The 23,654-nt window shown below is 37.5% G+C and overlaps 1 protein-coding gene across 3 annotated transcripts in view; it reads left to right on the top strand.

Moving 5' to 3' along the window:
- Positions 1 to 20,494, top strand: part of SRBD1 (S1 RNA binding domain 1) — a 244,569-nt gene extending 224,075 nt beyond the window's left edge. For 2 of the 3 annotated variants that reach the window (XM_027555166.1, XM_027555167.1), the window contains 2 exons: positions 16,152 to 16,336; positions 19,604 to 20,402. In XM_027555166.1, coding sequence (XP_027410967.1) covers positions 16,152 to 16,336; positions 19,604 to 19,893 — 475 coding nt within the window. In that variant the 3' untranslated portion in view covers positions 19,894 to 20,402. Of the gene's footprint in view, positions 1 to 16,151; positions 16,337 to 19,603 lie in introns of all 3 variants that reach the window. The other variant, XM_027555165.1, reaches the window with a different exon arrangement.
- Positions 20,495 to 23,654: the final 3,160 nt, after the last annotated feature.

Raw genomic sequence — 23,654 nt, 5'->3', positions numbered from 1 at the left:
AGAATGGGCATCCTTGTCCCATTCTTAATCCTAGCACATGGTTCTCATTTTTTTAATATTAAAAAAATTGTGATCTCACAGTAATTGTATTTTTAGTGTTTGTTTGAGAAGATGCATATATGCACATGGATTTATAGACTTCTTGCAAGAGTTGTCATCTCCAAATTAGCATTTTGCTGTATGCAAGCCAGTATCTTTTTTAATATACACTTTTGTTTGTTTCCATGATGTAGTTCGAATGTGGTTTATATGTTCTTCAAGTTCCTTTCTAATATAAGCACACATTTTTGGTTTCTGCATATTGCTTTTTAAAGGCTAAATAATATTCCATTTAATGACTGGACTGTAGTTTAGAAATAGTAGTACTCGTGTGTGCATCCTCAGTCATGTCCGACTCTTTGCAGTGCCATGGACTGTAACTCACCAGGCTCCTCTGTCCATGGGATTATCCTGGCAAAAATACTGGAATGGGTTACCATTTCCTCTCCAGAGTATCTTCCTGACTCAGGGAACAAACCTGAGTCTCCTGCAGCTCCTGCATTGGCAGGCAGATTCTTACCACTAAGCCACCTGGGAAGCTAATAGTCATACTAGTAGTGGTTCCTTATGATGGATTCCTAGAAGTGGAATTACTCTGCCAAAGGGTTTGAAAGTTTATGTGGCTCTTAATGTACATTGCCAAGTAACATACTGATTTATAATGCCACCAGCAATGTTCAAACCTGAGAAATCTTTAATTTAGACAGGACTAAATTAGACAGGACTTCTCTGCCAGCTTTTACATAGGCTAGTTTCTGCACGTGGAGCATAAAAGCCCTTACCAGTGACTTCATCCTTCTCTCTGCTTTCTTTGGGAGTAGCCTTGTCTCTCAGAAGCAGAGTACTTGAGGACTCTTTCATGGAAAATTTCTCTACATGAAATTCCACTCTTGACCTTTAAAATCTAGAGGAAAAAATGGTAATTTATCTAAATTTGCTTACCATCCCCGTTATCCACTTTGGAACTGTGATAGCGGTTTCTAACTTTCGATTATACTTAGTACAGACATCACTCAACATAGGTAGTTCATACTTTTCATACGATGTTACAAAGGGGTCTTCCCAGGGAGGAGAAGCTCATTACAGATGTGATTAGGTCATCAGTGGTTTGATTTCAGTCCTGTGAAAGTAAATTCCATTGCAGTAAATTTCATTTTTAGTTATATTAGGAAAATGGTAGAAACATAAAGAGCTTTAATGCTACCCTACCATGATGTCACTCCCAGAAATACACCAAAATGTGAAGCCATTAAGTCTTTTTACTTTGGTATTTATGATATTCTCTCTCACATTCATATTTTAGAAAACTGAGATCATGGTATTTTGTAACCTAAGTTAGTCATTTAGTGGTTTTTAAAAGTCTAGTTTTTTTTTTTTTTTTTTTTACTATTTTTATTATTTATAGTACTTAAAAGTTGTATTTATGTATAGGGATTCTCTATTAAATATTAAAGTGTTTCATATGGGCTGAGATTTTTTTCTAGTTTAATTTTGTATCTGTTTATAATGCAGATATGTTTTGAAATATGAATGTTTAATTTTTTATGAAGTAACTGTATTATTCTTTTTCTTAAGACACGTGATTTCTAAGATGAATTCAGTGTTCCCATATTTTCTTCATGTTCTTTATAGTTTCATTTTTTTACTCTTATGAATTTTATTGTTGATGATTTCATTCATCACTTTGAATGTACAGAGTGCCGTGGTACGGCCTAAAGAATATAAAAATGAATAGAGGTGGTTTATGGTCCCAGGGAGCCTACCAAAACAGGGAGGATGAAACTTAGTCACAGATACCCATGACAGAAGTCAGTAATTGCTAACAGCCCTTTGGGGTTTTTTTTATAAATAAATTTATTCATTTTAATTGGAGGCTAATTACAATATTGTAGTGGTTTTGCCATACATTGCCATGAATATGCCATGGGTGTACATGTGTTCCCCATCCTAAACCCTCCTCCTACCTCCTTCCCCATACCATCCCTCAGGGTCATCCCAGTGCACCAGCCCTGAACACCCTGTCCCATGCATTGAACCTGGACTGGCGATTCGTTTCACATATGATAATATACATGTTTCAGTGCCATTCTCCCAAATCATCCCACCCTCTCCCTCTCCCACAGAGTCCAAAAGACTGTTCTATACATCTCTGTCTCTTTTGCTGTCTCACATACAGGGTTATCATTACCATCTTTCTAAATTCCATATATATGCGTTAGTATACTGTATTGATGTTTTTCTTTCTGGCTTACTTCACTCTGTATAATAGGCTCCAGTTTCATCCACCTCATTAGAACTGATTCAAATGTATTCTTTTTAATAGCTGAGTAATATTCCATTGTGTATATGTACCACAGCTTTCTTATCCATTTGTCTGCTGATGGACATCTAGGTTGCTTCCATGTCCTGGCTATTATAAACAGTGCTGTGATGAACATTGGGGTACACGTGTCTCTTTCAGTTCTGGTTTCCTCGGTGTGTGTGCCCAGCAGTGGGATTGCTGGGTCGTATGGCAGTTCTATTTCCAGTTTTTTAAGGAATCTCCACACTGTTCTCCATAGTGGCTGTACTAGTTGGCATTCCCACCAACAGTGTAAGAGGGTTCCCTTTTTGCTAAGTTTGAAACACAAACCTGTTCACAGGAGAAAGATTTCATTTCCAGATTGGAATTTCTTATAAGGTTTCATGCAGGAGATGGCATTTGGGCTAGGTGTTTCAGCCAGTAGAAGGAGGAAAAGAGATGTTTAAAAGAGATGGAGATAGGAAAACATAGCATAGGTCAGATTTGAGGAATAGTTAATAAAAACAAACCTTCATGGAGTATATCCTCATTACCAGGCACTTTAGAAGCATCAACTTGTTTAAACCCCACAGCAATTGTATAAGGTTAGTGCTATTAATATTACCACTTCTTTAAGTATACAAAGTCCCAGATGGGTGAAGTAAATTGCCTAAGATAATTCAACTGGTGAAACCAAGATTTGAACCAGATCTATGACACTCCAAAACCTGAGCTCACAATTAAAAAGCTAGTGTGGAGCCAGATTTAAATGTAATCATAATTGCCTTTCAAATTAAGGGAATCATACCCTTAAAGACAGTCTGTGTTCAGCACAAAAATATAACAAGACTTGTGTTTTGTGTGCTTCTTAAGGGAAAAAAAAAAGTATCTGGAATATGCTGTCTTTGGGTATTCTTCTGTATCATCACATGAGATTAGACTCTGTCTTTCCTCTGGGGAAAACATTATTCCTCTGATAAAGGAAAGTTTGCCTTTTTTATTTTATTAAGGGTTCTGTAGAAAATGGATTCTTCATGTAGAGTATGCAGAATTTTATGCTGTTATGCTGCAAATACGATGTTTCGTTGAGTACTGCACCCAAAATAATTCCTTTCGTTATGTTTTTTTTTTTTTAGAATGAAACATGTACATTTCAAAATAAGCAGCTTGATAGTAACAATGTTTGGTCACCATCATTTTAAGAGAAGAGGTGGGTGAAGAGCAGCAGTAGCATATTCATCCTAGAATTGTACTCACCTCTGCCAGAAAATGTTTTTAAGTAAGCGAGAAAGAGTAAGGAATAATGCAAGGTCTTCAATAAATGTCAATTTAAAAGCATAGTAAGAAAATCCATATTAGAGAAGGTATAAGAACATGGGATTAAAAATCTACTATTGCCACAGATAGATTTTATTTCAATAGTCCTTTGAACCCGTTCTGTTCTCAATCTTTTACTTATTTCAGGATCTGCTCACATTTAGCTGATGTGTCCTACTTCACTGAAAAAATTCAGAACCACTTTCCTGAGATTATCTCCCTATCTTTACTCATTCTGTCCCACACTTCCCTGACCTACCCTTCCATCTCCTGATTCTATTTCTCTTTATAAAATGTTATGACTGTCTCTTGTATCTTAATGTCTCCATCATTTATTGCTTTTGTTTTGCCCCACAGACCTATTGCTAATCTGGTATCCCATTCTTCACTCCCTAAAAGCTCAAAGAAGCAACCACTTTTTTATTTCCTCTTAGAACTTCTGTCTCAATGCTCCTTCTTTTCATTGCCAAACGTCTCAGAAGAATTATCTGCCTCTAATTTTCACTGCTTGTTTTCTCCCAGCTTTTGTAGATTGGCTTCTGTCCTTACCACTCTGGAATCACTCTCTCAACAAATAACCTCCTAATTGTCAAAAAGTGGTCTCTTTCTGTCCTTAAACCACTTAATCTATTCTGCTACTTTTGACTCCATTAGCTTACTGATCTTCCATGATTGTTTTCACATTCTATCCTCTCTGACTTCTCTTCTTCCTCTGGCCCTCTCAATGTAGATATTCTTCAGGTTTTTGCCTTATTCACCTTCTCCTTTTATTCTTTATCTTCCTCTGATTGAGTGCATCCACTCATATGACTGTCTTCATCTCTCACCCCTCCACTGCCAGTTCCAGTCCTGCATTTCCACATCTCTAGTCCAGGCCTTTCTTCTAAATTCTAGCTCTCCCTTTCCATTTGGCTGTGAGAGATTTTCTCAGGAATATCTTAACAACTCAAACTCAATATATCTAAAAGTACAACTTGTATCCTCTTTTTCCCTACATTTATAACTCCCTCTTCTCCCATCAGTCCTCCTCACTAGCCCTATACAAAAACAAGCAGACAAATAAACAAAAAGGCTTGGTCTTCCCCTTTTGTCCCATGATGAATGGTTAATGGCACAACTGTCTTTCCATTAATCAGAGCTAGAATTAACAAATTATTCATTTATTCATTAAACACATACCTTCCAAGTGAGTGCCTGCCATATTCCAGGTACTGTTCTGCAATCTTGATTACATTCAAAGGTCCCTGCTCTCAAGGTCACAGACAGTAGACAATAAGCATAATGAATAAACCGTGTGATAAATGTGACAAGAACAGTGGGGAAAAAAGGGAAGAGCAGAGTAATGGGAATCAGGATTACCAGGGTTATGGATAAGAACTTGCAAATTTAAGTAGAGTAGTCAGGGTAGACCAGATTGACAAGGTGACATTTAAGCAAAGTCTTGATGGAAGTAAAGGATTTAGCTGTGCATGCAGATATATGAGGGAAGAGTGTTCCAGGAAGAGGGACCAGGCAGTATAAAGGCCCTAATGTGGGAGCTGGCCTGGCAAGGTCAAGGAGTAGCACGGAAGCCAGGGTGGCTAATGCAGAGTGAGCGAGGGAGAGAAAAGTAGGAGATATGGTCAGAAGGGCATTTGGAGGCTACTATAGGGACTTGGCCTTAATTCTGTGAAGTCAGGAGCCACAGCATTGTTTTATGCTGAAGAGTGGCATGCTCTTATTTGTACATTTAAAGGATCCATTGTTTGCTAAATTAAGGGGACATGATAAGTCGTGGTTGAAACAGGGAGACCAGTTAGACTAAGTACAGCAATCCAGGTGAAAGCTGGTGATGATTGAGACTAAGATGATGGAAGAGTTGGTGAGAAGTTGTCAGAATCTAGGTATGTTTTTAAAGAAGAGTCAATATTATTTGCTGACAGATTGAATGAAGGGTATGAAAGACAATAATTGTAAATATGAATGACAAAAATAATACCAGAGACACTGGAAGATGAAGTGGAAACTTGTAATGGAGGGTTATGGGGAAGAGAGAAGTTAAAGAACTAAATTTGGATCACCAGGCCCCCCACTCAGTGATTTCTCCTCATCGTGTGGCTTTAGGATACAGATTGACATGGCGTTATTTATTTAGTAAAAGAATAAAAGACAGCAATAAAAAATGAAAGATGACTATATAGGAGAAGACTGAGGAAACAGAACTAATTATATTTAGGAGTTGATGATTTTAATAGAGCAAAATGAAGTGTCTAGCTTTACCCCAATTTAAATATTTTTTCTTCAGTCTCAACTGACTGAGGTCAGTGTAGTTGTGTGAGCAAAACTGTTGCCAGAAGGTCTCAGTCATCCTTTCTGCCATTGTGGTGAGTAAATGCTTCTTTTAGAATCCTTTGTGGATCAAAGGGGGTTTATGACCTTCCCATGTTGAATGCCATGCCTTCATAGAGTACTGTGTCTAGAGTGCAGGACTTCGTAGATTTTACAGACTAGAAACGTTCTGGTCTCCCATTCTTCACTCCCTAAAAGCTAAAAGAAGCAACCACGTTTTTATCTTACTTCCTCCTAGAACATCTGTCTCAATGCTCCTTCTTTTCATTGACCATGAGAGAGGGTTATTTCCCACTTTCTGCCATCATCCAGAAATTGTCATGATGTCTCCAAGTGTGAGTGATTTCATCGTGTTGGCTGTTGCAGGCCATGAATACAATCACTGCTGTGAGTAGAATGAAGCCCAGAAGCAGTCTGTGGAGGGGTTGCCACTTTCCCCACACCTCCTCGGGTTCTGTCCTGCCATTCTGGTTGGTCAGGAGAGCCAAAGGCAGGTATCCAGTTTCCCTTTTTTCTTAAATAAGGTGCCAGGAGGCAGTGCTTTGCGCTGAGATTATGCTGATTTGTACACGTCACACTGAGGCCTGGCACTCTCCCAGAGAATCTGCTGCATTAAGAATTTGATTCACTCCAGATAGCTAAGCTTGAAAGTTAGTTGTTATGTTCTTGATTTAACTTGAAAAATGGCAGGAAATTTAATGTCAGGATTGTCACTCAGCACTCATTTTGATAAAGCTTTAGCTAGTAGTTAATAATTATTTCTGTTTTGGTCATCAGGGAAAATTTTTTAAAAGATTAGTTTCTAGCAGGAATATGGCATACGGCACCATAGGAAAGTCATGTATCAAGGGATGATTTACATCAGTATCTGCACTATTATATTAGTAATGTGATATTTCTTTTATTATTGCTAATATTCCTATTTCTGACCCTTAGGATCAGTGTGGAGAAGTATGTTTTCAGAGAGTAAACAACCACCAACTTAAAATTCAGGTCTGGAACAGGAATAATCATTTAACCTCACAAAATATTTTCTTGAGGACAGGAAATCTGTACAAAAGCTAAGCAGTATTTATTCTTTATTTATGGGCGGGGGGGAACTTGTCTTAGGTTTTAAGACCAGAAGTTGATCAGAAGGTACAGACTTCCAATTATAAGATGAACAAGTTCTGGAGATATAATGTACAGCATGATGATTTATAGTTAATATTCTATTATAAACTTGAAAGTTGCTAAGATAGTAGATCTTAAGTGTTCCATCCCCAAAAAGGAGTGATAATTATGTGACACGATGAGGGTATTATACTAAGGCTGTGGTGGTAATCATTTTGCTATTATAAGTGTGTCAGGTGTACACCTTAGCTTATAAGTTTAAGTTGTATACCTTAAACTTATACAGTGTTATATATCAATTATATCTCAGTGAAGCTGATGAGAGAAAGGCCTACAAAAGTAGAATTAACTCAACAAGGAATGGATCCCAACTATTGCTCCTGAGCTAAAAGCCCTTGGGGGGCCTAGGAGTAGAGAGTCCCTGTGGAGACCCTGCCTTGTGCACTGCCATGGAGCTAACATAAGTCAAACCAGAGAGCTTGACAGCCCATACGGAAGACCTTTAACAACTGAGCACATCTCAATCTCTGTTTCTTTCCCATTCCTGTTCAAGGATTGAGCACCTCCGAACTCCTTTTTCTTTTTTTCTTTTTAGCCTTGCTTTCAGAGGTTTTATCACATTCTTTCCAACTTCAGCTTTCTGCCCAGCAAGAAGCCTTCTAGCTAATAAGCAGCTGTAACACAGGAAGTTGAGGTTGTTTTTATTTAAAAAACAAAACAAAATGGCAGCAGTAGAACATTGGTATTCATAGTTTCAACTGTGAGCAAACTCAGAAGGCCCCTGACTTGTGGTGATTTGTAATTTTCTGAGGGTAAGTCACTTAGTTTAATGAGTATGTCTGACACACCTCCCACATCTAAAATTCACCACAGCTTTATTCAGCATTTGCGTGCCAACTAACTTTTACAATGATAAAAACATATTTCCTTGTGGGAGACTTGCCTGAAAAGAAACCCAGCTACAAATGCTGTAAAATAAATGAAGATTAGGTAAACAGACCTAAGAAGTTATTTGTAAGTTTGAAAGATCTTAAATTTTTCTGGACTTGCCTCACAAGAGTTGGCAGCATTCAGACATGAAAATTAAGGCAGAATCTTTTCTGGCTTTTGATAAGTGATGTCTCAGGGTGTGTATCAATTACTGCACATTAACTTCTTCTATGGAGCTATGATTAGACAGTATTATATTGCCTTTTCATAAAGAGACATAACATCACAAAAGAGAGACCAAACCTAAAATACAAAGATCATAAAAAGGACAGATTACTGAAAGCAGTTTTTGGTGTTTGTTTTTCCCTTGTTAGTACTCTAATTAAATACCCAGATAGCTTACTATAATTCCCAGGAAGTAGCATTCATCATATTTTTGAAAGTGCTTTCATACAAGAGAAAGATGATGAAAGAGATTCTACCCACTAGAGAATCAGATGACCAGGATGTGGATACTTAGGAACTGACTGTCATGTCTAATGTCTTACTCACTGTTCTAACACACACCACATGACGTTTTGGGCAAGCCTGGCAGAGGTAAATAGGAAGCTGAAGAACCCAAGATAGTACCTAACTTCCTGCTAGCTTACTCTGGAGGCAGAGCAGTGCCAGACTGCCTAGGTTATTCAACCTCCCTATATGTCATTTTTCTTATCTGTTAAATGAGGATAATGTTACCTGTCTCTTTGGATGGGAGATGTGAAAGTTGGTCCATAAAGAAAATTGAGCACTGAAGAATTGATGCTTTCGAATTGTGGTACTGGAGAAGATTCTTGAGAGTCCCTTGGACTGCAAGGAGATCAAACCAGTCAATCCTAAAGGAAATCAACCCTGAATATTCACTGGAAGGACTTTTGCTGCAGCTGAAGCTCCAATACTTTGGCCGTCTGATTCAAAGAACCAACTCATTGAAACAGATGGTGATGCTGGGAAAGATTGAAGCCGAAAGGAGACAGGTGCGACAGAGGATGAGACGGTTAGATCACTGACTAACTAGACATGAATTTGATCAAACTCTGGGAGATAGTGGAAGACAGAGGAGCCCAGCTTGTTGCAGTCCATGGAGTCACAAAGAGTTGAACACAACATAGCGACTGAACAATGACAAGTTGGGATGGCATGATTAAATGTATATAGAAATCTTAGCACCTGGGAGACAGTAAGCTGTTATTACTGCTCTAGTCATCACTGTTACTTTTGTTGTGATTAAGAAGGGGCTGTCCACTTGAGTCATAAAAGGGGAGTGGGGCTGATTTACAACTGTAAGTTGCCCAGGAGAAAAAAATGTTTTACTATGTGATCCAGGTATAGTTAAATTATAATATAATTAACATTGTTAATTAATGTTAACACTGGGTCCTGGAACTGAAAAAACACTGCTTTCTCTCCTGCATATCTGGAGAAACCTTGTAATCAATGAGAGGGAGTTGCCAGCCAGCCATAGTGCTTGCTTCTGTCTGTTCCATCTTCCAACATATTTGCCCTTCTCCTTCTCCCCTTCTCCTCTCTCTTCAGGTTTAGATCGCTCGGTCTGGAGCCTGAAACGGTCAGGTATTGATTTAGTCTCCCATTATCTCCCTTCTCCCCTTCCTGTCCCCACTCTCACTGTGGATTTTAATCTTAGCCTGGCTTCTGACTCTATGTGTGACCATAAGCAAATTACTTTGATCTCAATTGCCCAACCGTTAAATGGAATGAAAATGGCTCTGCCCATTCAGAGGACAATTGGAGAGATTTATGGAAAGGGCAGGTGTTGAACATTTTCAAATTTCTTGAAAGAAGGATTCCTAGACAGGATGGATTTCATAGTATAAAGGGTATTTCCCAAGGAAGAAAGTTCTTTATTCCAGTACATGGAGTTTATCCCCTAGTAGTGCCAGAGCTTTTTCATTTCAGCTCTGCTATCACGAGCCTATATGTTTTTTAAAATACTGCTTTTTAATTTGCCCTCCTCTTTCAAATATTCACAGGCACTAATCCACGTTATGGCTTTACAGACAGTAAATTAAATTATATGAATTCTGAGCACAGTGCTTTTGAGCTGTAGAGAGTCTGCAGTCTTTGAAACCACTAACTTAATTTTATACAACTCTTACTCAGTAACTCAAAAAGAGCCAAACTTTTTCTTTGAATTTGGTTTAAAAAATAATAATAAATTACTCCCAGGCAGTGGTACTTATTGTGCCAGATTTTATCTGGGACCTAAATCTTCTGTCTACATTGAAAACCTCCCAGAGTTAAACAGTAAGCAGTGCTAATGAAGATATGGTATATAACGAATTTTACCTTAGCTACAGCCTTGTGGTCTCTGCTGTGTGACTTTAGGCTGGTCACTTAATCTGTATGAGTTTAAATTTCTTTATCTGCAAATCTGTATCCACAGTAAATTTATGAGAGAATTAAATGAAGTCATCTTTACTGAGCACTTTCAACATATTTGTCTGTATGTAAAATCCTACCTCTAAAACAGCAGATATAAGTAGAAGATAATTAATTCTGATATACTGTCATTACTTAAATTAGACTAAGCTCATTCAGGGCAAAGGCTCTGTTATCATGTTTCATAGAGTCTTTTTCCACAGTAAATAAATATTTATTGAGGAAAACTGAATGATTTTCTAAATTATTTTTAATTCACTTCAGCATTTTGTCTCATGCCTTTGAAGAGCCTTGATTTAAACAAATCTTTATCATTTGAAGATGTTGTGTGTGTGTGTGTGTATGAGTGTGTTTAAAACAACACAGGCTCAATGGAAAGAGGATGATCAAACTGAGCAATTGGGTTGTTGGGGTTTTTTCCTGTTTCTTTTTTTTTTTTGATGGGGGATTATTGTTTTAACAAGTGTAAGAAAACTGATTTTCCTTTGTCACTTATAAATTTATTTCTAAGACAGGATTTTAGAAATCTTTAGAGCAGTAATCACAACATTTTCAGTACATGATGCCTTTCCATGTTTGTATTTTCATGTGCACTTGGATGTATGTATATATACATTAGGTTTTTTAAATTATAGCTTTAATTATACTTACACAGTATATCACACTGTGGTTCTGAAATAGGAAAACCTACATAAAAATCAATGCTGCTTATTCTTTGTGGTATTGGTTACTATTTCTCTGATCTTAGGTATTTTGTAACTGCATGTCTTCTTCAGCTATTTCTAAAGAGATCATTCTAATCTCAGATTTTTAGAGGATGTCTATATAAGCACACTTTAACTGTTTTCTTTTTTTAACAAAATTCATTCCCTTTACTAAACTGCTAAAATAAAATAAAACCGCTTTCTAAGGATATTTTCTCCCACAATTACTGCAGCATACATCAAGTATCCAGCCTCTATGCACGTGTAATAGACCTTTGAAAAAGGAGGAAACATTTGCTAAGTTTTTCAGAAGTTAGAATCAGGTTAACAGTCTGATGCTTATACCAAGTCTCTTGGAAGACAGACCGCATCCGTTAATCTGTGGTAGTTTCTTTTTGGCTCTTGTTTTTTTCTGCTGCTTACAGATCCAAGAGTATGTTTAGATGCAGGAAGTACTCCAGAGACACTCTAAATGGTGCCAAGCAATGACGCTAGAAGTGCCCCCTGCTGCCCAAAGAGTTTTCAGAAGTAACCTTGGTTACCCTTTCTGAAAGGGTTGCATTTTTCCAAAAGTTTATCTGCAGTGTATAAATTTTCAAAAGCTGTTACATTCTTATGAAAAATTACTCGCTGTAACTTTCTGTGGTTGATGATACGCTAACAAAAACCATTTCAGTATTACCTTCACTAGATACCTGCTAGCTTCTGAGCCCCGTAGGTTGTTCTGTGTGTGGGCTTCTCTGTAAATGCCCTCTACTTGAATTTACCATTATTTGTGGATTTTACATCAGTGAAGATTTTGAAGGATTCTGGCCCAGTTCAGTTTCTTGGTTTAATAGAGGTTAGAGATTTGAAAAGATTCTTTGATGATGATTAAAGTGCAGTTCACACTGCCACCCCTTTGATTTGACTACTGAAACAGCAGATGTGGTAAAGCCACACTGGTCTAAGCAAAACTAAAGTGTGCTGCTCCATGCTCATCTAGGTGAGTTCAGCTCCCATAAATAGCGTAAAGGAGTAGTGGATTTCCCTCCTTTACCATGTTGGAATTTACATTGTCTTTAATACAAAGCAATAGGTTTTAAATACATAGAATCTGTGGGTTTCAGTATAACAAACTGAACTTTTCTTTTGTGTCCTACCACTTGCTCTATAATCATAATCACAGATAAGAAGGACAGGTTACCTCTTTTATTTTAAATTGTTAAATGTCTGTCTGTATTACAGATGATGCTGTCTGCTTTATCTGTAACTACTTTTTCTAAAATGACTGTGCTCTTGCATTTATTGGCTTATTGATATGATTACTTTAAGACTGAGTAAAACCAATGGATAAAAATAAACAAGTATGAAAGTCTCTTTTAAAAGTATCTTGCATGGATGGACAACTAGGAGTACTTTGCCCTTGCAGCATGATTCTTTGTGGAGCCTTAACTCTTACGTGTTTAGCCCACAAAGCACATGTTAATATTAAGTTGTTTTTAAAGTGATGGAGTTGCATCACCATGATTTTTCTGTGCTCTGTGGGATATCATGTTGCTTTAATGTAATGAGTCCTGGGCTCCTAAATTTCTCTCTCCATGCTGGAAATGATTACATAAAACTGAATGGCTATATCTGAAGTCTAATGAATCTTGAGAATTTCTTATTCTTCAAGAAAAATATCACAAAGACTTTTCTTATTCTTTGAGGAGGAGAACTTGCATTTGTAACAAGTTTCTGTTGAAGATATCAGCGATTTTAGGTTTTATATAGCATTCTGTTTGAAAAACAAGCAGCCTCTCTCTGCTGCAAGGTCTGTGTCTTAACTTTGTGCAGATGTGTGCTAAAAGAACATGATGTGCTTATTTGTTGCATTTATGCTACTTTCTGACTTTAAGTAAGATGGATGAAATTACATATTAAATAGAAACAGCAGCTCAGACAGCAGTCCTTAGCAAACTGAAAAAGCCTTTCAGAGACAGTGAAGAAAATGAGACTATGATTTTAATAACCCATGAACTTTTGAGAGAATTCTCTACTTAAATACGTTTATATAATAATTTCTCTGTTGGATTCATCAATGTTAACTCTCTAATATTTAAAACTAATCTGCCATTAAATCGTGTTGGTGAAATGTTACCCAAAGTATTGTCTTATATCTTAACCAAATATAACACTTTAATTTTGACATAACTGCAGTTATGAACAGACATACACTGATGTGTGTAGCCTGAAACTCCAGTTAGTGACAATAGCTATGAGGCCATAGGCAGGTTATTTAACCTCCCGAAAGCTCGGTGTTTCCTTTCTGTATGATGTGATACCTACCTTTTAGGATTATTGTCAAGATTAAATGAGAACATCTATCAAGCACTATTTTTTCAGAACACGTTCACTCACATTCTAGTTCTAAGCTTCATAAAGTATACTGTGTTTTTATATGATACTTCTGAGCCAGAAGGTACTTTGTGTTGAGTATTTCTTATTTCTAAAATGAAGCTGTATGTTTGATATTATTTATCACAGTTGATTCTAGAGTAAAAATTCAGAATAATGTAGAATAAGTTATTCTTAGTGTATTTAAAGAACACATGTTTATTAAGTGGCTACTGAGCAAAAAACGTTGTTTCCTATGGTTTACAATTGAATATTTTTGAAATTAAATTAAAGAGAGGTCAAACGCAATGCTATTCCCAGTTCATTTTATAGTCTCCCTTTTGTTTGTTAGTTTCCATTTTATGCAACCCTGTTGTAACTTTAAGAAAGTTTTCAAAATAAAAAAGCATCTGACTCTGTTGCATAGTCATTTAAAAATAGGGTTGATCAATACTGAAGCATTAGCTAGGAGTACAATTTGGTGCTTTTTTATTGATTTTAATTACCAGTGCCCTCAGGCTTGTGTGTGTGAGGATGAAAATGATATATAAAATATGCACCCAGGTTAAATAGACCAATATTCTTTGTGTATCTGCAGCCACTATAAACAGAATCCTTTATATTGAAGTGACTTGAGTATCAGTTAGTTATATACACATGCACACAAAACCTTAAGTCTCCAAGTGGCCTCCTGAGCCAGTGTTTTTGCTGTTGAGGCCAAGACATGTCCAGTACTTTGGGAAGTTTCTTTTAGTTATTTTATTAATTATAAAATGCTATTCAAGTTTATTATGAATCTTCAACCCACAAATATACTTTTTTGGCCTTTTAATTGTTGATTGTAAGCCAGAATCTTGGGGATTTGAAAGATGTTCTGCTGAATAGCCAGTTGCAGACCAATCAAGCCAAGAGGGTAAATACCAGGGAAGTCTGCTCAGCAGGGCCGGTATTATTTAGGAAGTTGTGCAAGGAAGTTTGCTGCAGGCAGAGGTTGCCATGTGTCATCTGCCCCGTCAGTCAGAGCTATAGCAGCTGTTGCCTGTCACCAGGGCCGTTATATGCTACTAACAGATACCTATCAACACTAAAGATATCACCGCCTGTCCATGGGCCCAGGAAGCCATGGACACACAGACATAAAGTGTGTAACTCACTTGCCACCAGTTGGGATGGAAGCTCATTTAAAAGGAAAAAAAAAGGAGCCCAAGCACTAACTCCTTAGTCTTTCATGAGACCCTTAACGAAAATATATTAAAGAAAATAGGTTGTATTTTCATCAGTCTGTTTTTGACCAAAATTATGACTTTGGAAATGTAGGAGGATTACACATTTGAACTCAAAGAGATTCCATGGTTAAATGAGAGATGAGAGAGTTTCTCCCCTAGATAACAGACTGTCACTACCAGATTATCACTACAGAGGCCTTCTCTAGGTGAACACAACAGTGGGGGGAAAGGACTGGAAATAACAAGCATTCCTTTTGTGATGCAGTAACCTAGCAAATAGGATACATCCCAATTCTAAACATAGACAAGCCTCCCAACAGTTTCTTTTTCCCCTGCCTGTATTCCAGAGACATCCTTAGAGGAAAGGATTGGGGGGCATTAGTATCGCTATCTATCTGATTACTGTGTTGACATTTTTAAAGAGCCATTAATCATAAGAAATTGAACTTAACGATGTGGAAAAGTACACAGCCAAGGAATATCAAGAAAGTAAGCTATAGCTTACTTAATATTCAGATGAGATTGAAGGGAAATTCATCTTTAACCCTTTGTTTTTTTCTTGATTAGCTCATTACTGAACTCCAAAGCTAAATAATTGAGAGGCAGCTAAACAAACATGGGGAATGGTAAACATAGCAAAGGGAAATTGAGAAAGGCAAATAGTCCCCTACATATTACAGGTATGTAATATATTAAGTACATAAAGTAATATTCACCATAAGGTTATGTAAGTGAGATCTTCCTTGCAGAGCTTCCATTTGGGGAAGAAGTCACTTTTTGATAATCCTCTCATCCTTTTTCTGTTGACTTCTGAATCCTTAATATACTCGATATGATTTAGTCCATGCGAGGCATAACCGTTGATGGAGAATTCTTAGATTGAGCATATGCTTGCACAGGTTACACTGTCACCATGGGTACACAGAAGTAAAGAACAGAGATATGGCATATGGATAAAGTGATTTGTTTGTCAAAAGTTGGCAATCCTTGTTGGGTATTTTGCTGGATTTTGATAGCAGCAATTCATTGTTTGCCTAATAGGTAATTTAACTGCAAAACATTTTCCTAACTGAAATTTGCAGAAACATGAAGCAAATATAGGTATCCTTATTTAGAAAATATATCTGGCACTAAACTCTAATGAACATTGCACTGTAAAACATTTCTGATGCTGATTCTGAGCAGGAGCTTCTTTGGAAAGTAACTCAAAAACCTCAAATCATCCTCTTCCTTTTTTCTCCCAAGACAGATCAACTTTATGGCATGGGGCACATGGTAGATTTTCAGTAGAGACCAGTTGATTGATTGATGTATGGATCTGAGATGAATAGGGGTGATTTATGTAAGTAGACTGGAAAATAAGTAATATTATTAATATGTGGTGGGGGGGGTTCTTCTTTTTTTTTTCCTCTGCAGGTTTTTGTCATTCATTGGAGGGACACTGTATGAGATTGGAAAGCCAGAAATGCAGCAAAAAATAAATTCATTCCTTGAAAAAGAAGGAATGGAGAAAACTGCAGAAAGATTGCAAACAACAGTACACACCTTACAGGTCATCGTAGATGGTCTCAGCCAGCCCGAGAGCTTTGACTTTCGAACAGGTAAACGATGAATGTGAATACCTTTCACTTGAGTAGCCCACAGTGATCCTGCGCCACAGGATCCTCGTTCTGCCTTTCTCTCCATGAGAAAACTAGAGCGCAGGAACCTTCCTTCAAAGTCATTGAAGCTAGTAAGTATCCAGAGCCGAAGTTGAGGCCAGGTCTCCAGACTCTTCCTCCCAGGCTTATTTCCCATCACATTAGACTAAACACGTCATGCATGTGCTAGCATGTTCATGGAGACATACATTTTTCCTAATCCTTTTGTAACTGTTTTTACCTCATTAGAGTCAGAAGTCCAAGGTAAAGCATTCAGTTCACAAATTAAAGTGAATCTTCTTTCTGAGTTACAGCCTTCCAAGTTCCTGGATTCTGTGTCAGTGAACACTCTGAAGAAAAAAGATTCTCTCTCTCTGTTGATTTTCCTTCTAATTAAAAGTCTCATGGCTTTCAGCACAGGTAGATGGTGAAGGAAGTTTAAGAGCCATAGTTGTTGAGAGCAATGACCCGGTGAGAAAGAATTAAGGTATCAAATGACCTACTTCCCAAGGAAATTTGACTAGGAAGCCCTGAGATTTAAATGAATCTGTGCTTGTCTCACATCATTTTTATGATAACCATGTTTAGGGGTTGGCTCATTTCATCCTGGGTTATGCTGTGTTGAGGTGGTTTCTTTGAAAAGGTCTGGGGGAATTTGTGTTCATCTGTCAAGCTCAATGTACCATTCCCTCAATATCTGTGTAAATTTGAAATTAATTTCAAGGTTGGAGAAAAATAAAATAAAACATACAGTAAGACCTATGCCAAAAATGTAGGAGTAGAAGCCTCCTGGGTGGTCCATCCAAAGTGAATACTTCCGTGGACAAATCCCTCGCCCTTTGCAGTTATTCTTAGGTGTGAATTCCATAGGTGTTGTCTAGCAGTGAGCAGTGGCTTTCAAGCAGGGTGGGAGTGCTGTGCTAAAACCACTACATTAGAAGGTTGGCAAATATGCTCTGTTCCGGCTTTTCTTGTCCATCTTGGTTTTTTCAGTCTTGATGTTGATTGTTCCCATGATCTCAGTTACACTGTAGACTCAGAGCAAAGATCAGCCCTCAGATTACAAAGCTGAGTTAAACAACCAACAGCTAAGTTGGTCTTTACCTGATGATGCCTCTAGTTGAGCAGAAACATACACCTGGGCTCTGAATTGAGCTTACCAGTTACTGCAGTATTTATCATTGTTTCAAGTGAAATTTCCAATAGATATCTTTGGAACTGACTTTTGCCCTAGCATAAGTCACAGGTTTCTAGATGTCTGAGAACTTTCATTTTAACACTAAATGCATCATCAGGAAGAAAGGCAGACAGTCATATGTTTAAAGGAGCAGATAGTATTTTGAATGTTTCTACATTTATGTTACATCTCTTTTCTGTCCTCCATTTTCTCAAAATTACTTCCTTTCTTGCCTCATTCTTTCTTTATACTCATCCTGTCTTCTGTTTTTCTGGTGATATAATCAACTCTATGTTATTAACACTCTGGTCGCCAGTTAGTTTCCATAATTGTGTTCATCCGAAGCAACCTGGTGACAGGGGACTGAGTATGTAGCCTTGGCAATCAAAGTGTTAAAGTTTGCCTGGTACATGGAGGCTTTTCTAATTTCTCAGTGGCCTGGGCTATGTTAAGTAGTTCTTGACTCTGATTTTCCATGCAAAATTAAGCAGCTGATCAGAAACCCTTGGGGATTGTAGCTGCTGGACCTCTGTAAGAAAGAGGGAGAGTTTCTAAGTATAAAAACAATACTTGTGGGGCCTCAGAGACCATCCTACCTCTGACCATGATCAACAACTTGGTTTCCCTTTGCTTTGACACAGTCCTTGCCGAGAGTAATGGCGTATTCAGTGGGCTTTTTATTTTTGGAATTCACACCTGAACATCAGATGGAATTCTACACAATCAATTCTAGTGTTAGCATATTTCTTTTTCATGAGGAAAATGAGATTTAAGGTTTAAAGAGGGGTTTTGTTTTGTTGTAAAGGTAAAAAGTGGATTTTTTTTTTTTAAGTGGATTTTTTAAAAGAAAACCTTGATTTCAATATGGTTAGGCTGGGGGAAGGGAACCAAGAGACGACCAGTTGTTAATACAAATGTAAAGGATAGTTTTAACAAGTAATCAGGATAAAGCCAACAGCTGTGGAGGAAAAGGAAATGGAATGGGTGGAGGGGAAAATGAGGTCTTAGTAAAAGGAGATCCAAGCATAGAATGTGTTCTTTGTTATTAGAATCAACATTCAGTAATCCTAGGAAAGGGGGCCAAGAGGAGCATGGGTAAATGGAATCCACAGATAATCCAAAAGCCCTGTTTCAATTGCTAGTTGTAACCTTCTCCATCATAAAACATTTGTTGTTGTTTTTGTTTTGTTTTAACTTAAGCCATGATTCCTCAGCAGGCTTTGTGTCTGTCTTTGGTGGGGGGTAGTGTTAATGAACAGAGAAATGTATCGGTACACTGGCATGAACAAGGGAAAGAAGGCTGTAAAAACTCAAGAGTAGAGATCTGTGCTTCATCTTTGTTTCTTGAGTACCTGGTAGAGTGCTAATAGGAGTTAATAAATGTTTTATGAATTGAATTGAAAGAAGAGAAAGGACATAAGGTACTGGCCCATCTGGGTTTCTGAGCAATAGATAATCAAGAATCCATTCTTTTTGATTGGATAAATTTATTCAAAATGGATAGGAATTGATCCTTGAGTTCAAAATTTGGGGGCAGAAGTGAGAAAGAACATTTAAATTTCACATTTGACTAAATATTTATGGATGTTCTACCCACTTTAAACATTTTGAGAATTCAGTCACTTGAAGGAAAACTCCCATTCTTCTGTCAACAAGGATCTTATTTTCTCCATATTTGTAATTTAGCCTTGCATATTCATTGAGCAAATGTATTTTCTCATCTCCTCTTCATAAAGAAGAAAATAAGCCACTATACTCTTTTGAGTCCCTTATGTATGTGCTAATGTTCACAGGTTAGCAAGATAGAGTTTGAGGAGAAGATAGTGTTTGAGTAAACTTTCTTGAATTGTTCCTACTTTGCACATGCTGTTTCTCCAACTAGGATGCCTTTTCTCTGAAGGCAGGCATATATCTTCAGCTCCTTTTATGTCTCCCCTCAATGCTTAATACTGGTCTGGGCACACAATTGATATGTATACAATACTTACTCATTAAATTATGTTGTGTCTACATTATTTATACACACTGTCCATTTTCCCCTTTTGTTGTAGATTTCGATAAACCTGATTTCAAGAGAAGCATAGTCTGCTTGGAAGACCTGCAGGTTGGGACAGTTCTTACAGGCAAAGTCGAGAATGCCACCTTGTTTGGAATTTTTGTGGATATAGGAGTGGGGAGATCAGGGCTGATTCCCATACGAAATGTAACAGAAGCAAAACTTTCTAAGACGAAGAAGAGAAGGAGTCTTGGACTGGGCCCTGGAGAAAGAGTGGAAGTCCGAGTACTCAACATTGACATTCCCCGATCTAGGATTACCCTGGATCTCATTCGGGTGTTGTGAGTGTGCCACTGATGGCCAGGCAGTGGTTTTATTCCCTCACTTCTGTAGGTTGGCAAGAATAAGTTAGATGTTTGTGCACTCTGGATGGCAGATGAGAAAGAACTCACTTAATATCAGAAGTATTTTCCAAACATTTTCCTTATTTTTCCTTTTGAATATAGAGAGCTAATGGCTTGATTTCTTTTCCCTTTAAAAAAAGCAGCTCACAGACACCTTTATGTGGCTTCATGTAGTAATGATTTTCTGACCAAAATTTTATTTTTTATAATTCATCTTTGAATCCTTTTGCATTTTGTATAATAGACTGTTTCACTTCTACTTGCCAACACGCCTTGCTGGACTTATGTGGAGTTATCTTCGTAAAAATCGTATAATGTTTCTTGATAGTAGAACTGGCAGTATTTAATCCTCTCTTTTTATAGACTTTAAAAAAAAAAAAATCAGGCCCTTTGGATTCGACTTGTTATTTTTCTCTTGCCTAGCAAACCAAAATATACCAATTAAACAGATCCTGATGTTTTCATAACCATTAAGTGAATAGCTCAAATTAATTATCAGAATATGTGTATTGATCTCTACAATAAAATGTTGTGGTTAGTGATCTTGTTTTTGCTGTGTTAATTCAGTGAATTATCTAAGAATCAGTCTTGATCGAAGTAAATATGGCACATATTCATACAAATTTTGTATAAGCCAGCTGTGCCTTTGGGGAAAATGGAAGTCTCTAGAAATCCGAAGAATGACATTTTGTTTGACTTATCACAGAAAGGCATATTCTTTCATAAGCATAAATATTAAACTCCAAATGGGGATAGAAATGGCCCCCTCCTATAGATTGAATATATCCGGTGCAAAGGGACAAAAAAACTAGATAAAGCCAGTGACTCTTAACTCTCGTTTGTTTTTTTTTTTCCCAGTGGAGATGGTAAATATTAGCAGGATCATAGAGGGTAAAAATGATTTAAACAGAGCCCACACTGGACTGGTATCTTGTCCATTCTGGCTGCTGTGGTTGATTTCACTGAAGGACTCATTTACATAACAGATTAAGTACCTGGTTTTTATTTTTATTTTTTTAATGCATAATGAGTAGATGGTTACTAAAGAGGGTGGCCAATCCTGCTTGTTTACCTGGGACAGTCATTGCCCTGGCATAATTTTAAATAGTGCTTCTTTTTGTTTCCAAAGTGCCCCATTTTATATAATGAATCATATGATCATCTTTGTAGATTCTTTACCATCTGAGCTACCAGGGAAGCCCTTAATACTAACAGTCCCTTACAAAGTGGTAAATCACAGCATGTTTATTGATAGTTGCGAATGGTTCATGTTTCTCAAAATTTGCAGCCTTCCAGCTGGTTTACGTAGATCTTCTTAATGCCGTGGGTTCTTTAAAAGTATATAATGCAATTCCTGTTTGCCTGACGATTTCATTTCTGAAATGCTTTTTCTCTCTTACTGGTCTTCAACTAACAGTGGATCTTAATGTTGTAACTTTAAGTTGGCCTTCCTGCTCACTCCTCCCTGTGTTCTTCCTGATTCATAGTTTGTAGATCATCGATGAGTGATATGCACCCAAAGAGTCTTATTCTGAAGCCTGCAATGTAATTTCAAGCAAATGCTTTTTTTAAAAATTTGAGGTATAGTTGTCATATGACATTATATTAATTTCAAGCATACAACATAATGATCTGATATTTGTATATATTGCAAAATGATCACAAGTAGTTTGGTTAACACCCATCACCATACTTGGTTAAACAAATGCTTTCAGGGAAAGGGCCTTCTCCCTGGGCACTTTGAATACAGGAACCAGAGTAGTCAACAGTGTGACTCATCTCTGTTGACCTGGTAGCTAAGCCCTTGGAGACACAAGGAGGACTTGATACTGAACTAGGTTTCATGATTTATCCTATTCAGCCCAAACATGGTAGTGCTCTGGGAGAAGAGGGCACATTTCATTTATTTCATAACTCCATAATGTAGCATGATGCTTGGTGGTCGGTATATTCAACTAGTTCTAATTCCTGTTCTACCAATAATCTACGTGTGCATTTAAGCTGGTACCTTTACTTCTCTGGGCCTTCTTTTTCCCAAGTTTAAAACAGGGATGATGATAATAAAGCACTTGTTTTTTCAAATTGTGTTGATGGCCTCCTATGTGCCAGGCATTGTCCTAGACACTGACCATAAAATTGTTACAGAAAAATAGAGATTATCCTTGCCTTTATGGAGCTTGAAGTTTATTGAGGAAAAAAGACTCATTAAGAATCACATAAAAATATAAAATCACAAGCATGATAAGCAATATAATAGTGACAGCATATAATAGATGAGTTGATCTTTACAGAGAAGTTAGAAAATGTTTCAGGGAGGTTTAACTGAAATGTGAAAATGACCACTAGTCAACTGGGGCAGATGTTTTGTTGACCTCAACAAGAGTTGTTTCTGATAAATGGTGGAGATGGAAGCCTTATTGGAATGGGTTTGAGAGAGTGTAGGAGGAGTTAGATTGGACATAGTGAATATAGATAATTTTTCAGGGGTTTTCACTGTAAAGGAAAAATAGAAAAGTGGCTGGAAGGGGAAAATGGAGTAAGGGAGAATTGTATCTTAAAAAAAAAAAAAAGAAACAGAAGAAATAGTAATATATACAAATAGAAAAGATCCAGTAAAATTTGATACAGAAGATGAAGAGGAGAATTACTGGAATGGGATCATTGGGTGGATGAGATTGAATAGATCTAGTGCACAAATGATTGGTTTAAGATAGGGATACAAAGAGTCCATCCATAATAAAATAGAGAAGACTGAATATGTGGGCACAGATGTATGTAGTTAGGAAGATATGATGATGGATGCTCATGGAAGATCTCTTTGTATTACTTCTATTTTCTCGTTGAAATGCAAGAGAAGACTGAGACTGAAGTTCAGAGGGGAAAGGAATTGAAAGTTTGAGAAGAAAAGAAAAGGTAAGAAAAAAATGAAAAAACCCAGGGAAATAGAGTATGATTTCCAAGCAGTGTTAGATGGTCTACTGGGTTAGTGATCAGTTGAATATAGGATCAGTTAGTTTGCTTCTATATTTCTTTAGCTATATCAGCTAGGCGGTACAGGTCCAGGTTAGGTAGAAGGATGGATCTAATCAGGTTTGGGAGGTTGCCAAGTGAATACAACAGAAGGGCGAGAAGGTTGAAGTCATGTGAACAAAGAAATTATTGACCATGGAACTTAAGCCCAGTAAGAGACATACAGTGTCAGACTTTATTTTTGGGGGCTCCAAAGTCACTGCAGATGGTGACTGCAGCCATGAAATTAAAAGATGCTTACTCCTTGAAAGGAAAGTTATGACCAACCTAGATAGCATATTCAAAGGCAGAGACATTACTTTGCCAACAAAGGTCCGTCTAGTCAAGGCTATGGTTTTTCCAGCGGTCATGTATGGATGTGAGAGTTGGACTGTGAAGAACGCTGAGTGCCGAAGAATTGATGCTTTTGAACTGTGGTGTTGGAGAAGACTCCTGAGAGTCCCTTGGACTGCAAGGAGATCCAACCAGTCCATTCTGAAGGAGATCAGCCCTGGGTGTTCTTTGGAGGGAATGATGCTAAAGCTGAAACTCCAGTACTTTGGCCACCTCATGCAAAGAGTTGACTCATTGGAAAAGACTCTGATGCTGAGAGGGATTGGGGGCAGGAGGAGAAGGGGACAACAGAGGATGAGATGGCTGGATGGTATCACTGACTCGATGGACGTGAGTTTG

Source organism: Bos indicus x Bos taurus, chromosome 11 (assembly GCF_003369695.1).
Source record: "Bos indicus x Bos taurus breed Angus x Brahman F1 hybrid chromosome 11, Bos_hybrid_MaternalHap_v2.0, whole genome shotgun sequence".
NCBI lineage: Eukaryota > Metazoa > Chordata > Mammalia > Artiodactyla > Bovidae > Bos > Bos indicus x Bos taurus.
This window is presented reverse-complemented; position numbering and strand designations above follow the sequence as displayed.